Source organism: Brienomyrus brachyistius, chromosome 12, assembly GCF_023856365.1.
Source record: "Brienomyrus brachyistius isolate T26 chromosome 12, BBRACH_0.4, whole genome shotgun sequence".
Taxonomy (NCBI): Eukaryota; Metazoa; Chordata; class Actinopteri; order Osteoglossiformes; family Mormyridae; genus Brienomyrus; species Brienomyrus brachyistius.
This window is the reverse complement of record NC_064544.1, coordinates 7421710-7439424: the sequence shown is the minus strand read 5'-3', so window position 1 is coordinate 7439424 and position 17715 is coordinate 7421710. Positions and strand designations below refer to the sequence as shown.

The 17715-nt window shown below is 44.2% G+C and overlaps 1 protein-coding gene and 1 long non-coding RNA gene across 3 annotated transcripts; one reads left to right on the top strand and one right to left on the bottom strand.

Moving 5' to 3' along the window:
* The first annotated feature begins 228 nt into the window (after positions 1–228).
* LOC125704484 (atrial natriuretic peptide receptor 1-like) lies at positions 229–11351 on the top strand. Of its 2 annotated transcripts, XM_048970071.1 has the most exons (24): positions 229–909; positions 1022–1165; positions 1307–1412; positions 2229–2361; positions 2520–2652; positions 2769–2873; positions 2952–3054; positions 3266–3411; positions 3671–3743; positions 4279–4426; positions 4593–4679; positions 4888–5031; positions 5120–5241; positions 6181–6319; positions 7053–7101; positions 7792–7893; positions 8328–8447; positions 8540–8633; positions 8834–8921; positions 9023–9162; positions 9309–9461; positions 10261–10359; positions 10689–10780; positions 10965–11351. In XM_048970071.1, the coding sequence occupies exons 2-24, from the start codon at positions 1136–1138 to the stop codon at positions 11121–11123; spliced, it is 2565 nt and encodes an 854-aa protein (XP_048826028.1). In that variant the 5' UTR covers positions 229–909; positions 1022–1135; the 3' UTR covers positions 11124–11351. The 2 variants fall into 2 exon arrangements, with proteins under 2 accessions (XP_048826028.1, XP_048826029.1); XM_048970072.1 differs by lacking the exon at positions 229–909 and having other exon boundaries at positions 973–1165.
* Positions 11352–16664: 5313 nt separating this feature from the next.
* On the bottom strand, positions 16665–17681 carry LOC125704487 (uncharacterized). The gene is made up of 2 exons (XR_007381145.1): positions 17312–17681; positions 16665–17047 (listed from the first exon to the last, which is right to left on the bottom strand). It is a non-coding gene; the product is annotated as an uncharacterized LOC125704487 (long non-coding RNA).
* Between the last annotated feature and the right edge of the window lie 34 nt (positions 17682–17715).

Here is a 17715-nt window from a genome sequence, read left to right as displayed (position 1 = left end):
ACGGTTATGGCGCGTGCTAAATAAAGCAAAAATACACATTAATTACCCCGTTTACTGGTACATACAGTGGCATGTAGTTGTAGCACCTCAGCTCTAAGTGACGTGCGATCGCACGGAAGCGTGTACTGCGTATTTGCGCGTTTCTCTATATGCACAGCAATCGGGGTCTTAGACTCCCTGGTTAATATTCTCAAACGTGTTGTAGAATTTTACAAGTGTAAAATTACTTTGTTTCCGACAGGCTCAAATTTTAAATTGCCAAATTATTTTGTTTATGATCGGCACAACAGCTAAGCGGCCCAGTCCCGAGGCGTCACAGTATAAGCCCTACATTTATCCCAGTCCTACTGGCACCGGGTCTCTTCACACTCCTTGCGCTGTTTTCTCGGTCCTGTTGTTTATCGATCATAGCTGAGATTCAGAGCCCTAATTTTACTCAGCGCAACCTAAAAGGAGCAGGACGCTGACACATGTACACAAATGGGAGTATGATAAAGCATGACACTATAGGGGCTGGACAGGGTTTGTGTGCATGAAAAAGGAGGCTATGCGACCTGAACGCGGGAACTTTAATGTGTGAAACTTATATAATTATATTAAAGAGGAAAAAGGATAAAGAGGAATTGCAGTGTAATATGGGTAATATATAACCAACACCAGAGCTGAGGAAGAACAAGACATTCAGTGTCATAAAAAACAGTTACTGGATTAACTAAAGACACTAAATAAGCCTTTGCCTTTGAGCGATGGTGCTCAGGTGACAGAAACGCTTGTAAACGACCCAGCACACACACACAGACACACACACAGACCTGTAGTCTTCTCTTGTGCGGAGCGTCCCTTAATTTCTATCGGGAACACTCTAATAGCAACATAAGGACCTTAACCCTAACCCGGATCTAACCCAAGGTAAGTAACCAAACAAAATACAAGACTAATGGCATTTTTAGTTTTTTGATTGCATTCACAGATTTATAATATTGGGTCACCCCGCTCCACACACACACGTCCACCTTTGAAGTGACACGTGGCCCCGTCCTCGCCGCCCCCAGTCTCGACGCCCAGCCTGGATCCACACAGCCCGCAGAGTCGCTCCGGACCGGCCGGACTGTGGGGCTCCTTCTAAACGTTTATCATGAATAACGTTTGTGGATTCGCGCTGATGGTGACTATTCTTAATACTTTCCATTAACATGGTTTTTAAAATGACACCTGAATAAAAGCATTATTGTAAAAAACTTAATCCCACCGAATTCCTGTTTTACATGTTGTTGATCACTGTTGCCGATTTATTTCTATTCATCAGATGGTTTTTATGAGCACGGTGACCACCTGGCACGATTTGGATAACAGCGAATACGACTGCTGGCCTATTGAGAAACCGGACGAGCAGAATATGATGGAGTGTGGAGGCAAGTTTACGTTTTTCATTTCTGAGATTGTGCTCTTCGACTGGATCGAGTTAATCACAAGTGTGTTTATATTATTTTTAGCATTTATATTATAAAATGAAATTTAGACTATTATTACGGTCCGATTGACATACAAATGCAGGCTTATTTTTTAAATAATTGTCAAATATTCGCCATATGTAGTATATGACACTTTTCTGTGTTATACTTTTAACGTTTTACACACACACACACACACACGCACACACATACACACACGTATATGTAAACTCTATTCTAATACAATGTTTTATGTTTACATTGAATAGATAATACGGTAACACTTTACTTGAGGGGGGAAGCTGTAGATCACATAACTTCCCAGTCAGCCGAATTTAACGTTTTTATGTTTTTTTCTCCATGTTTCACGTGCACGTTCCCGATGTCCACTAGGCGGTTTCTGTCATGCGAGGTTTCTGACGGTTCGAATATTCATTGCAATTGATGTTAGAATCACAACGTTTTATTTGCGAAGTTCAAGATCTACGAGGAATTTGTGTCATTGTGGCAACGCAGAACATACGACATACTTATTATTCGTAATTATACACAAACGATTCCTAAACAAAATTATTCTTTCGTGTTTTTTTTCTACCTCGCGTCACTGCGCTGGATACTCAGTTGGGTGAGGGATGTGTTTATAGATTTTTCTACTTAATGTGTTTTTTATTTGTAAGTGTTTTTGGTTTCGCTTCCAGGTGCACATGTGTGCTGCTGTCCCGCGTCCTCAGTGACACACTGGGCTGTCTTTTGAACTGCATGCTTGCTCTTTGTCAGGTCTGGAGATGGCTTGGGTGAGCAGACCTCCAGAAAAGGTGATCAGTGGCCTGGAGTTCAACGTCATATACTCAGTGACAGCATCTGTGGAATTCTATCAGTGGGCCATAGACAACATGATCTTCACTAAGAGGTACTGCGTGAACTACAGGCATACCGGTCTGTCAGAGCCGACCTTATTCATGCACATAATCCTGCTCAATCATATCATGCAAATTCAGTGTAAGAACAGGTGCCATTTCTGAAGTAAAACGACTTTGACACTGCAGTCTGTCTGCTGTGTCTGCTTAGCTCCATACGCGATGCTGCCTCTGCACAGCGTTTCTGTGAGGAGCAAGAGTGTCCATCCAACTGGAAAGATGCAAATGGAGAGAACTGCTGCATCCACCATGCCAACATCCACTCCTGTCCCATGAGCTATATGGTAAGCGCTCTGTCCTTCCTGATGCATCTCAAGAAGCTTTTGAGAACAAGGAGCCACGGGTGCTTGACCCCAAACACTCCAGTTTGTTCTGTTCCTCTTCTTTGCTCCTGAACTAGGTGGAGGAGAGGATCTGCGGCCCCTGGATCCCAGACGACGGCCGGATCTTCACTCACACCATTTCTACTGCTGGCAAAATGACCCAGACCAATTGGACCGCCAAGGTGGGCAGAGCGTGCGGAGCATCCTCCTGTTATACAGGGAGACCCATAACCCATGCTTGTCACACTCTCCTCCTGTAGGTGGTCCTTTTCCATGTGGGAGTCAACTCGCTTATCGCTCACATCCGGGTGGGAAAGATGCAGGCTGCATTGGAAGCAAAGAGCATGGTTCTTCCAGCCATAGGTACCAGAACATGCAGAATGTCTCTGAGTGCAGCAGCACTGAGCAGCTCTTCAGTTTGTCATCACAGGCATCTGGTGATCAGATAAGCAGGAAAAGGGAGGAAGCTGTGCTAGAATGTGGAGTCTGAACCACAGAAGGGATTAGATCACAGCAGTGCAAGTACAGTTCATGTTCTCCTGCGGGGAAATAAAGAGGGTGTTGTCCCTGCCAGTGTGTGGAGATGGACTCTGTGATGAAGACGAGATGTGCTCCACTTGTCCTGCTGACTGCGGAGAATGTCCCATGACGGCTGCCATCAAAGTGGCCATTGGCCTCCCAGTGACGTTGGTTTTCATCAGCTTCCTGCTAACTGGACTGGTAAGAAACCCAAATGTGGATATTGCATTAAGATAATTATCAGAGGAGAGAGGAGCCCAGGGTCCAGTGTGTGACACAGCAGAGGAGTCCATGGTTCAGTAAGTAACATAGCAGAGACTCCCATGCTCCAGTGAGTAACACAGCAATGGGGCCCATGGTTCACTGAGTAACAGATCAGAGAACCCCTGATCCAGTGAATAACAGATCAGTGAAGCCTATGATCCAGTGAGTAACATTGGGTTTCCTTCTTTTTTAACAGTGGTTTCAGTACCAGAAGCAGAAGATGTTTTGGGATGAAAGTTGGATCATTGATTACAGCCAGATAAAGCAAGGTACTGTGCAAGTACTGTACTATCAAGCTTTTGCTCACAAGGTACTTTACTGACTTTTCACTGTGATGAGGTGATGAGTGAGATTTTGGTCACTGGCAGATTTAAGATAAATACACCTTCTGTGTATAACTGACGATGAGGACTGCCTGCCTCGATGTGAAACCTCAGCTGATCAATCAGTAATGAAATAAATTAAATACGGAGGTTGTGGTGCACTTTTCAAAGAGCTCCTGCTTGAGACCATGGAGACTGTGGATCAGCCCCCCCCCCGGTAATTATCCGTCTGCCAGCTGATCAGATGAATGAGTGCGGAGTGAAGCTTCCTGATGAAACGAGAGCCCCTGTGGCTTTGTTTACAGGAGCCCTCGTTAAGTGCTGCTCTTCTTAATTACACCTACACTGTTATTTATATCCCAGCATCACAGACATTGGGGAATGTCGCCGTACCAGGAGACCTTCGGATGCTCAGACCCTGGGCCTCCTTCCAGAGCTGCTGTGTTCAGCACCTTCACACCCTGAACCTTTATCTTTTCAGATCCGACGGCCCGAACTGTTATGGGCAGCATCATAAGCGTCCCCAACGGCAACAGTGACTCCAATGCCAGCTGCATGACAGCCCTCAGCTCCTGCACCGGAGTGTACGCCACCTCCCGCAAGCAGCTTTTCACCCATACTGGCATCTAGTGAGTGACTCCCACCCTCATGCAGTATTAACACATTTACCTTCCTGGGGTTAAACACCAATATGTTCTGTCTGTTTGTGATCTGAGTGCTATATGTATGTCGGCATCAATTTGGCCATTCATTTAACAATTTATAAATTTTTAATTAATTTAACATGTTGTCTAGTGATGGACGAACAGTTGCCATCAAGAAAATCAAAACAAAGTCCTTTTCCCTCACAAGAACGATTCGTCGGGAAGTCAAGCAAGTGAGGTGAGTGACACTGTGAATAAACAGCAGACCGCAGCACCTCAGCCATTGGCTGTTTCGCTTTGACCACCTGCAGACCGCAGCACCTCAGCCATTGGCTGTTTCACTTTGACCACCTGCAGACCGCAGCACCTCAGCCATTGGCTGTTTCGCTTTGACCACCTGCAGTGATGTTAACTGTGAACTCCCTCTTCTTGTTTCGAACGCCCAGAGAGCTGGACCATCCCAACCTTTGCAAGTTTTTTGGTGGCTGTGTGGAGGTGCCCAATGTTGCCATTATAACAGAGTACTGTCCTAAGGGCAGTTTGAACGACGTCCTCCTTAATGAGGAGATCCCCCTCAACTGGGGCTTCAGGTGGGAGCTTTGGAAGATCGGTTTCCAGCTTAAGAATATGTTTGCAGGCGCAGTCATCTGAAATGAAGGTGTTTCCACTGGTTCGCAGGTTCTCCTTCGCCATGGACATTGCCCGGGCCATGGCGTATCTGCACCAGCACCGCATATGCCATGGAAGATTGAAGTCGACCAATAGTGTGATTGATGACCGCTGGGTCTGTAAGATTACAGGTAGAGCATGGGGTCTGTAAGATTACAGGTAGAGCATGGGGTCTGTAAGATTACAGGTACAGCATGAGGTCTGTAAGATTACAGGTAGAGCATGGGGTCTGTAAGATTACAGGTAGAGCATGGGGTCTGTAAGATTACAGGTAGAGCATGGGGTCTGTAAGATTACAGGTAGCGTATGGGATGTGTAAGATTACAGGTAGAGCATGAGGTCTGTAAGATTACAGGTAGAGCATGAGGTCTGTAAGATTACAGGTGAGCATGGGGTCTGTAAGATTACAGGTAGAGTATTGAGTTTGTAAGATTACAGGTAGACCATGGGGTCTGTAAGATTACAGGTAGAGCATGGGGTCTGTAAGATTACAGGTAGCGTATGGGATGTGTAAGATTACAGGTAGAGCATGAGGTCTGTAAGATTACAGGTAGAGCATGAGGTCTGTAAGATTACAGGTGAGCATGGGGTCTGTAAGACTACAGGTAGGGTATGGGGTCTGTAAGATTACAGGTAGAGCATGAGGTCTGTAAGATTACAGGTAGAGTATTGAGTCTGTAAGATTACAGGTAGAGCATGGGGTCTGTAAGACTACAGGTAGAGCATGGGGTCTGTAAGATTACAGGTAGAGTATCAGGGAAGGTTTGGTGTTTTAATGATAAGGTGCATAAATTCCTGAAACAATCATCTTCACACCTGCAGCGTTGGGGTGTGAATCCCACCTCCAGCTGTGTGTGTGTGCAGTTTACATGTTCTCCCCGTGTCTGTATCGGGTTCCTCTGTGTCCTCTGCCCCCTCCCTTCAAAAACACTCTATATTGTCCGCAGTGTGCCTGTGATGGACTGGCATCCTGCCCAGGATAGGATGGAATGGCTCCATACTCTTCCTAGAGCGGGAATATCTAGTTACTAGTAGATTTTATATGGAGCTCAGTGCTTCTGTCTCTCTAGATTACTGCCTGGTGACGTACAGAAGGGAGGACTCCGAGGTGACCTGCAGCACCTACCAGCAGCGGCAGTGCCAGCTATACCTGCCACCCGAAGCCCAGACCTCCAGTATGGATCCCACGCTGGCAGGAGATGTGTTCAGGTAGCAGCATGGAACAACTGCGTACTCGGAATAAACGTGCAGCGAGTACAGAACCACATTAGAGTGCTAATCCAACCATGCTCGGAATAAACGTGCAGCGAGTACAGAACCACATTAGAGTGCTAATCCAACCATGCTCGGAATAAACGTGCAGCGAGTACAGAACCACATTACGGTGTTAATCCAACCATGCTCAGAATAAACGTGCAGCGAGTACAGAACCACATTAGAGTGCTAATCCAACCATGCTCGGAATAAACGTGCAGCGAGTACAGAATCATATTACGGTGTTAATCCAAGCATGCTCGGAATAAACGTGCAGCGAGTACAGACCCACATTAGAGTGCTAATCCAACCATGCTCGGAATAAACGTGCCTACCCAGGTAATCCAACCCCTACTCAGCCCTAACCTAAACCATATGATTCCATTCTTTGTGGGGACCTGAAAAATGGCCCCCACAATGTCAAAATAGGTTTTGTCACATTGTTCATGCGCAACATAATCCATACACACACACACACACTATATGCAATTTAAAAACTTTTGGACTGTCTGAGTTAAATGCGGTACCCAGAAGACACTCACCCAGACACAGGGAGTACACGCAGACTCCATATACATCTGAAAATGGGATTTAAACCCCTCACCCTTCAAAGCGTCCCATCAGGCTGCTATTCGGACAAGTGGCAGTGTTTACTTCTTGTTTTAATGACATCACTGTCTTCTTGCAGTTACTCGATTATTTTGCTGGAAATTGCCACCAGAAACGATCCGGTTCCTGTAAGTTTCATGTGACATTTCGAGTGACAAACTGGTGTTTGTTTCATACCTACATTCCGTTTGTGGTGTGTATGTGTAGCATTATCTTGAAACTAAGGAAGTTCCCCACCAAACATTCGTAAAAGGTCTTCCAGAATTATCAGGCAGGTGTCTGATGCTGAACAATTCATTTAATAATAGCGCTTGGCACCGATTCTACTGTAGAATAGTTTATTCTGTAAAGAAGTACTGCATATACAGAAAGAAAATGTTTTTTTAAAGTGATAATCAATGCTTAATAGGTGCATTGAGATTGATTTTGGCTAATATAATTCTGAGCCTTTGTGTTGCTTTTCTGTATATGGTAGCTGTTGTGTAATGCATGTGTATCACGGTCCTGTATACGGTAGCTGTTGTGTAATGCATATGTATCATATTCCTGTATACGGTAACTGTTGTGTAATGCATATGTATGGTGTACCTGTATATGGTAGCTGTGGTGTAATGCATGTGTATTATGTTCCTGTATATGGCAGCTGTTGTGTAATGCATTTGTATCATGTTCCTGTATACGGTAGCTGTTGTGTAATGCATATGTATCACATTCCTGTATATGGTAGTTGTGGTGTAATGTGTGTGTGTCACATAAAAGCATTGTGTGTGGTGTTCCTGTATATGGTAGCTGTGTTGTAATGCCTGCATGTGTCACAGGTAGAGGACGGCTCACTGGGGTACGCCTGGTGCCCTCCCCTCCCGGAGCTCATATCGGGAAAGGCAGAGAACACCTGTCCATGTCCCTCTGAGTACGTCGAGGTAGGGGCACCAGTTGGCATAACGGAACATTCAGTGGCCCCTCGTCTGTTTTTTCTTGTGGTCTTTCTTTAGCTTGGTGTCTCCCAGCTTGATTTCTGAAATCTGCCTCACATAGGTCAAATCTCACTTAGTCCTGAAGCAGGGGGGGACAGGTGTACTTCTCAGTGTTGGTTTCTTTGAGGCACTGGTTTTTACATTGCAGGGTACCTTATTCCTCACTCACCCAAACAAGCACCACATACTACTGATCCTACTGAATCATTCCTACTGAAAGTTTGCCATTAGTTATGATCTTTGAGCATGTTTTAGTTGTTCATCAGTTAAGTTTCTTTAATGAGGTAACTGTGTGTTACCTCTTTTGATACTGCCTCCACCTGGGCCATAACGGATGCCCCCTGTACCCAGCAGCTAACCAAGGTGTGGTTATGCTGTAGCTTATCCGCAGGTGCCGGAGTCACAACCCAACTCACAGGCCCACCTTCGAGCAAATAAAGAAGTTTGTACACAGAATCAATCCCAGCAAGGTTAGCCCAGTGGATATGATGATGAACCTGGTAAGGACACATGCTGTGATCGCCGTTACACCTTGTAATCAGCAACGCTGCAGACAGAAATCCTGACAGACAAACCTGTGTGTCTCCTCTAGATGGAGAAGTACAGTAAGCACCTGGAAGTTCTGGTAGCAGAGAGAACCCAGGACCTGATGCACGAGAAACAGAAAACAGATCGGCTTTTATACAGTATGTCATATCTGTCCGTCTCGAGATGTTCCTGCTAATTCACTGTTAATGGTACGTTTTTGTCTCAGTCGGTCTCATTGGGCAGCATCTCTCAGAATTGAGGCATAAATAAAAGATCCAGAAGCTCCGTCCTCATACTGGATGGCACTATGTGTTTGGATGGCAGCTGTGACCCTCAGTCTCTCTGCTGCCCCTTTTAGGCATGCTGCCGAAACAGGTGGCGGACGACCTGAGGCAGGGGAAGCCCTCCCAGGCTCAGAGCTATGTCAGCGCTACAGTATTTTTCAGGTAAATCCAAGATGAAGCCCTTTCCCCTGACTACTGACTACAAGCTGAAGTGTTGCTCTTTGGTGTTTTCTGAGGCTGGCTCTGCATCCCCTGTTTCATAGCGACATCGTTGGCTTCACTCAGCTCTCCAGTACCAGTACACCCTATCAGGTCGTTGACTTCCTCAACAAACTATACACAACCTTTGATGACATCATTGACAATTATGATGTTTACAAAGTAGAGACTATTGGAGATGCATGTAAGTGCTGATTTCCTTCTCTGTATGTTTCTTCCTGTGTTCCTTCCAGTAATTGGACCTTGTCCAGTAGCCTTAACACGCCTTAACCTCCCCTGCTTTGGAGGGATCTCCATGCTTGTTAGATGCCAGGTGTCTCTGTGTTGCAGACATGGTTGTCTCAGGTGTGCCGAAGGTGAACCGTATCCTGCACGCCTCTGAAATTGCCAGCATGGCCCTAGACCTGGTGGCTGTTTGTAAGACATTCAGGATCCCCCACAAGCCCAACACACTGCTGCAGATACGCGCTGGCATCCATTCAGGTAGGGGCCACAACATGGTGGCATACATTTGGGTAGGGGCTATGGCGTGCTGGCATGCGTTCGGGTAGGGACTATGGCGAGTAGGCATACGTTCGTGTAGGGACTATGGCGAGTAGGCATACGTTCGTGTAGGGACTATGGCGAGTAGGCATACGGTCGGGTAGGGACTATGGCGAGTAGGCATACGTTCGTGTAGGGACTATGGCGAGTAGGCATACGGTCGTGTAGGGACTATGGCGAGTAGGCATACGTTCGTGTAGGGACTATGGCGAGTAGGCATACGGTCGGGTAGGGACTATGGCGAGTAGGCATACGTTCGTGTAGGGACTATGGCGAGTAGGCATACGGTCGGGTAGGGACTATGGCGAGTAGGCATACGTTCAGGTAGGGACTATGGCGAGTAGGCATACGTTTGTGTAGGGACTATGGCGAGTAGGCATACGGTCGGGTAGGGACTATGGCGAGTAGGCATACGTTCGGGTAGGGACTATGGCGAGTAGGCATACGGTCGGGTAGGGACTATGGCGAGTAGGCATACGTTCGTGTAGGGACTATGGCGAGTAGGCATACGGTCGGGTAGGGACTATGGCGAGTAGGCATACGTTCGGGTAGGGACTATGGCGAGTAGGCATACGTTCGTGTAGGGACTATGGCGAGTAGGCATACGGTCGGGTAGGGACTATGGCGAGTAGGCATACGTTCGGGTAGGGACTATGGCGAGTAGGCATACGTTCGGGGAGGGACTATGGAGTGCAGTTGCATTCAGTTTGGGTGCCAGTCACTATCAGCTCATTCCCAGGTCCTGTCGTGGCCGGCGTTGTGGGGACCAAGATGCCACGGTACTGCCTGTTTGGGGACACGGTGAATACAGCGTCAAGGATGGAGTCGACCAGCGAAGGTACCACAGCCATCAGGTGGCATCACCCAAAGGTCGCTATGCTACATTTGTGCTTAGCGCCATTGCTACAACCTGATTAGCTTGAACTAAAAATGAAACATCTTTCCAATTTTCCAAGTGCTACATTTACATTAATGTCTATTTATTTGGTAGCCTCTTACCACAGAGGTATACAAGTTTGAGAATGCAGGTACATTAGTAAGTGAATATAAACAACACTAAGAAAACAGACAAGGACCAGTCGCTGGTAAGTCTGCAGAGTTTTGTGCAACATTGGTATGCAGAAGGTAGTGCCCATTTTCAAAGGTCAGCAATGGTGTCTCCTGCAGCTCTGAAGATTCAGTGCAGCTCCAGCACCTTCTGCCTGCTGGAGGAGATCGGCGGATATGTGTTGATCTGTCGTGGGCTCTTACAGGTCAAGGTCAGTGCAGTCCCTGTGGGTCGAGACTTGCCAACATACAAATTCATTGCCATTCAGGGACACTGCTAAACATTTTGAGCCACATGCAAGCACATCGTATTGGGCTCCATCCCAGACCATCCAGATATGTTCCAGACACCACGCACCTATATGCTGCCATTTTGCTTTCCTTCTCTCTCCACAGGGGAAGGGTGACATGGTCACCTACTGGCTGGAGGGGAAGCAGGGGGGGGCTGGTGACCAAGATGGGAACAGCGAGCGCCCCACTGCCCCAGAGAGTGAGGAGCAGTGCACCTCCGCCCCACTCCTCCTGAACAACGACCTTCTGATAGACAGCGTGTGACCCAGTGCCCGCTTGCTTACATCATAGCCTCTTTATTGATGTAGAAGAGCCTGCGATCTTCAGCTAACAGTGACTTCAGCCTCTAACTCTCCGTGGGTCTGCATAGTTAAACGCTTTTCTTAGTTCCAATTGGTTGTGAAGTTCATTTTTAAATTTTGTCTATCATCCTTTAGAAACATACAGTATACATACATGCCTTTAGTCTAAAATAAAGTGTGAGTTTGAACACACCTCTTCAAACGACTCCTTCTGGCCAAAGGGGGAAACTCAGACGCACTTTGGGGCTTCATGGATTTAAAGAAAAATGAAGAAATGTACTGTCTTTTCTGGTCATAAGTGAGCCAGACCTTCACCAGGCATGTTGTCGAATATGCAGTCAGTTACCTGCAAGGTGAGGGATGGCTGAGGCATCAGCAGAACAGGGAATGATCATCACCTATAATTTGAAACACCACTGACATATTGTTATTATTTTGCACAAAGATGTAACTCCAAACAGAATATTTCAACAGGACCTTTTACAATATCTGCCCGAAAAGGGAGGGAGGTTTTGCATGTTCCTCATCTGTTGAAGCAGGCGATGGTGACCCCAATAAAGAGCTCATGCTAATGAAATGCGTATGTAAGGGACACGAGACAAAGGGGCGTCTCTGAGTTCCAGGCACCCATTTCATTAGCATTTGTGAAAGGGCTTCCGATCAAAGGGAAACGCAGGAGATCAGCGGAGCAGGCAGCTTTACAGCGCGGCTAAGCCTCACACCTGCTTTTCACAACCGCAGACAGAATATTAACCATGATGTTCATCAGCTCACAGACAGCATAACTCACTTTATACTCCACGTCTTTATACTGTGAATCAGTCACTGGAAGTAGATAATGAACTGTTATAAATGTATTATGACCACAATTCATGCTTTTTGATAAGAAAAAGATGCAAGGTATTTATGACCATTTATAATTATTTTATGTCAAACCGGTAGAACGATTGTGAGTTTTGTTGTGATGATGAAGCGTATGAAGCGTTATTCTCCATGTTCAAAAAAGTCAAGGAATTTGTTTTGGCACAGGTTTACGATTTAAACGGTAACGCTTTACATTAACTGCATCTTTGTAAAGTATTCATAGAACATTCATAAGCAGCGTGCAAGTATACAGTAACATCCTAATATACCTTAACAGCTCTAATGTACATTAGTAAGGCACATTATATGATTATACAATTATAATGTTTGTTATTATCATATAGTGTTTGTTAGTACATATTAAAGCTGTTAAGGTATATTAGGATGTTACGGTATATTAGGATGTTACGGTATACTTACATGCTGCTTATGAATTTTCTACAAATACATTATAAAGGTATTATGAAGGTGCATTTAATGTAAAGCGTTACAATTTAAACATACTGTCAAGACAAAACAATGCACAAATATGTGGATACACAAAACAACAAGTAGAATGAAAACACAGCAAGAGACATCGAACGACAAGATGTGCTATTGATAACCAAACATGCAGGAATATGGATAAGGGTGAGATGACAAGATGGAGGACACAGACAGTTTGGGGGTATGCAAATAAGCTTAAAGGTGTAACGTACAGTGGGTGAGTGTGGGATGGGTCAGTGTCACGGGACATTGTCTAGGAGCCAATGGTCTGGAGAAAGAAGCTGTTCAGATGATGTGTCTTCTTTGTGCTCAGCGATCTGGCTCTCAGCTTTCACTGGAGGGGGAGGGGGGGGGGGGTCGGGGTGTCAGGGCTCAGGTGCTGTTTTCTTAGTGCTGTTCCCCAGCACTTCAAGGAGGGAGGGCCTGACAGCTAGTGATCTTCTTGGCACATCACACACTTCTCTGTAGTCTCCACTTAGAGCAATGATGTGGAGCCAAACCAGACAGAGATGGAGGATGTAACAATGGATTTGACTGCAGCTGTGTCGCACCATCGATGTCTGTAACAGCCTGAATTTTTTTCGGCTGTCACAAGCGGCGCTGTTGTGCCTTAATGAAGCAGGTGATGTTTGTAAAGTCATTTTAGTGCTGGTATTACTCAAAGTTGAAGTCAAAGTTTTTATTTGTTACCTGCAGTTGTACTCATGCAAGATTACAGTGAAAGGCGTTTTCTGTCAGGTTCACGACCTGTGCTGTACTGGAGCATTTGTAGTATCTTGTGGCATTCGGCTGAATTCCCAAAAGCCAAGTGGGCATACAAATGCAGTCTAATGTCTGTCAGATTCCTCCATTTATAACTGATAATATCCAGATTCCATGTCTAGTACCGAGAACCAGTTAAGGCTGAAAAGGACTCTTCAAGATTGGGTTAGGCATAAGAATCTTTAATGGTAGTCTATACACAATCTGACATCTCCATTCTTGTTATGGACAACAACAATTGGAGATGCAAAAGGAGATTCTGACTCCCTGATTATTCCAGCATCCGTTAACCCCTGCAGGTGGTGATGGACAGCAGCTGTACTTTGGGTGAATAGGTCAAGTCCTTTGTTTGAAGGGAGTTTCATCAGAGTTTAATGTGATACTTCACTTTTGACGTGCAGCCAAAGTCAAGGTCATGGTGTGCAAACACTTCTAGCATACTGTTCAGCATCTTTGTAACCCTATGGTGTGCAAACGCCTCTCGCATACTGTTCAGCATCTTTGTAATCCTATGGTGTGCAAACACCTCTCATACTGTTCAGCATCTTTGTAATCCTATGGTGTGCAAACACCTGTCATACTGTTCAGCATCTTTGTAATCCTATGGTGTGCAAACACCTCTTATACTGTTCAGCATCTTTGTAATCCTATGGTGTGCAAACACCTCTCATACTGTTCAGCATCTTTGTAATCCTATGGTGTACAAACACCTCTTTTACTGTTCAGCATCTTTGTAATCCTATCTTTCTATTCTTGTGATAATGGCAATTCCCCAAAATCAAAGCTGAGGTCTCTGAACCGGATCAGGCCTGTTAGGTGAAGTTATGGAATTTGCAGCACATTCCTCAGCACATTCCCATAACAGGAGACATCTCAGCAATAATGGATACATTTTTCTGAGCTGATATGATTTATGTTTGCTTCTCCACTGACAGTAGTTCTCTGCCTTGCTGCAGGTACAATTGGTTCTTTTCTTTTTTCTGATCCAAGGGAACCGTTTGTGATTTGCTTATCTCGCAATTTAGGAGTCTTCAAGACAGCTCTGGATATACAACACAGAGAGTGGAGTTCAAGCTTCTCTGAATTGCAATATCCATCATAAAGAGAATCGAGAGTATTTGTACTTATCAAAACGCAGGACTTTTTGCTAGGCTCCAGCTTGGGTGCTAATGTGACTCCTTCCATCTCTACCCAGATTATTTCCTTTAGAAAAATTATAGGAGCTTCCATGTGTCCCTTATAGGGGACAGGCTGACCATGTGCTCCACTGACTTCCAGTAAGTGGTGTAAAGGCTGTATGGGCTGAACAGTGAGACAATTCAGATAAAAGGTAAACGGTGGTCACCTGAGATCCGTTGTCTAAAAGACAACTACAGTCCACCCCAGCTATTTTAACCTGAGCAGTGCACGTCGACCCTACTCATTTCCTAGGTAGCATCTTTGAGTTTCCTGTGGATTTGCAACAATTAGTGTGTGACATTTCTTTTGTTTGTTGGGATGTTTTCTGAATTTACTAGTTTCCATTTGTCCCACAACTGGAACCTCTAAGCGTTTAAAGAAGCTGAACCAATTAGATTGTTTTCCCTTTCCCATTCTTGCTGCTTTGCCCTCAGTGTTTTCCTCTTACTTTCCATCAGGTCAGAGTTTGGAGGGTTTGTGCAGGCAGCTGCAATATGCCCATCTTCTCCACACCGGAAGCTGTAGCCTGTATTTGGTCTTGATTTTTTTGCGTTTATCAGTGTCATGTGTAGCTTGATGAGCGACAGACTTCTGTGATGGTTGAGTGACCGGAGGTAAAGGTTTGGTTTTGGCTAACTTGGTGTGCTTCTGTTTGGGAGCTTTGAGTTCAGCCATGTGCTTCCTCAAATCAGCAGTCTCAGATGAAACAGAGCCCTGAATGGGTTCACCTCTGTTGACAGTACCCTGGTGGCACACATAAGCTAACTGGGAAAGTGAAAGTTCCCAATTAATTTTACAAAGCATACGCTCGTTGTGTTCATCAAACCACCAAATCTGCCTTCTAAAGGTCAACAGTTAAAACAGAGAATGGAGGTTCCTCCTTTTACCAATTTCCCACTGATTACGAGAGGAATGAGAAAAGGTTCCTGCTTCGATTATCTAAACTCTTATAGGCAAAAATAAATAAATGAGTTAAAGACTACATTGTAAAAAACATACATAAGTATTTTATATTTAGATTTGTGCTTATTATATCTAATTATGTATTTATTTCAATTTCTGAGTATGTATGTATTTTACAATTTACAATCTAATTGCAAAATTTAACCAGGTTATATGGGGTGGCCAGGTGGAGTCACTGGTGAGCTTGATGGCCAGCACCCTGAACAGTTTATGTAAAAATGATGGGAGACCTTGAACCTCTTGAGCTGCTGGTAGAGGCACTGTCTGGCTGTGTTTAAACCACCTCACCCTCTTCACTGGGGATCCACAGATCTGAAGCCAGGTGTTCTTCTTCTGGTTCCTAAAAATCTATCCTCAGCTTACCCCCTCACTAAGGTAGGCACTCTCATTATTTTGGGAGATCAGGTCCACCACCAGTGTCACCAGCAAGCCTTTTCTGCATTGTGCATTTTGCTGATGACACAATGATGGTGGACCTCATCTGCCAATTTTTTATCTTTTCACTTATTATTATGGACTTTGGAAAGTTACTGTAATCAAATGAAACACCATTCAGCTTCCTTTAATTTTTGTCTATTAAATGTAAGGTTAAAAAAAGCAAAATTATTCATACGTAAACGGCCAGAGGTGGCGGCAGTCTACTAAATTCCGGTCCTGTCTAGCTAGCAGCGCCAGATTAATACATTCTATTCCGGTCCAACAGGGGACGCTATCCAACACAATTTGCTAGAATGGCGTAAATAATTACGTCATCACTTTGCGACGCGTCTGCTATTCAGTATTTCTAGTTTTCAGTATTTTTTCTTGTTGTAGGCGTGTTCAAAAATGCTTTGTCTGGCCCCGTCTTTCCGCACACATCTAGGATTGTAATCGCAGAATGACTGCGACACCCAAATAATATCTTTACTTTTAATCTATTTTGCTAAAAAAAATCCTAATAGTTATATTGAAATGAAACGCAGTTTCACCCGTCAGCATTTTCCCGATATAAATATTTGCTCTTAAGTACATGTATGCCATACCATGGTAACTCATTTTAGATCACAAAACGTCAAAATAAATAAATAATAAACAAGTATTGTCTTTGGTGTATATTTCCCCATACTCTTTTATGCTATAAAATCATTTTATTTATTTGTGGCTGAAAATATATTATCTTTGCACATATAAATGCTTTTCGTTTCCGTTTAAGCTTTAATGGAACATTGTTTTCATCACTTCATCCTGGATAGGAATCAAGCAAGCTAGGTCACAAAAATCAGTTTTATTTATCTGTAGAATTATTGCTAATATATTGTTAAAAAGGTAATCAAAAACACGGCTCTTACGTATTTGTATTATCAAAAAAATAAATTATGATAATTTAAAAATGCTATAGTCCGGCAAATGGAAATAAGAACAAAACAACGTATTTAAAATATAATCATGAAATAATGTATAGGAACATATATCGCAATGCTGCTGGTACTTGAGGAGGCTTCCGGCGGCAGCCAGGTTTGAAGAGAAAAGGCTGTTTCTCTCGTTTAAAGTTCACACTTGCATCTGCAGGCTTTTCTCCAGCTGCCATTTTGCAGCTATTCTAGTTCCATAAATAACATATCCCCATGACAAGAGCACAACTACCAGAAGAATCTGAGTAAAAAGGAAAAAGAAAAACAGTTAAATATAGAAATAAACACCAATAAAAAACACATTTATACCGGGTTAAATGGATTCCTATTTAAATTAATTTCAAAGTCATGTAAACGTTTCTCACGCTAACTAATTAGGCACTGCAATCATGATCATGCTCGCTGAGTTTTATGTTAAGAAAAATAATAGATAATCCTAAATACACATTACAGCTTGTCGTGATAATAAGTGGAATGCTTAGGATCGATACCCTAAGTTACTCACAATGGAGTACAGTGTGTCCAGGGCCCGATCACTAACACGCATCGTCCTGCCCCGTCGCGCTTCCAGGTGAATGTACAGAATCCAGAGTCCAGAAAACGAAATACAAAAATCCGGAAACAGATCCAGGAATCCAACGCTTTGGACACAGAGATATACGGCAGAAACCTGCAATTAAATGTATAAAAAGTACTTTCTTCAACTAAACAGCTGCTTGATAAATTACGTACGATCTACATATTTTAAGTAAAGAAAATAACTATGGCATAATATAACAAACACGCATCAACACGTAGTCAAAGCACTAATCCAGGCAGCAAAATTAAAACGACCTGTGACGGGACCTCCCGGCCATGCGAGGGCGCTGTCTTACTGACACACTCCTTCGATGATGGTGATGGACGTAT

Bases quoted from the DNA above. Each gene is read 5' to 3' on its own strand.
- LOC125704484 (XM_048970071.1), top strand. From the start codon at position 1,136: ATGAATAACGTTTGTGGATTCGCGCTGATG. The intron at 2,653-2,768 runs GTAAGCGCTCTG...CTCCTGAACTAG, and splicing joins CCTGTCCCATGAGCTATATG to GTGGAGGAGAGGATCTGCGG. The intron at 3,744-4,278 runs GTACTGTGCAAG...TTATCTTTTCAG, and splicing joins TTACAGCCAGATAAAGCAAG to ATCCGACGGCCCGAACTGTT.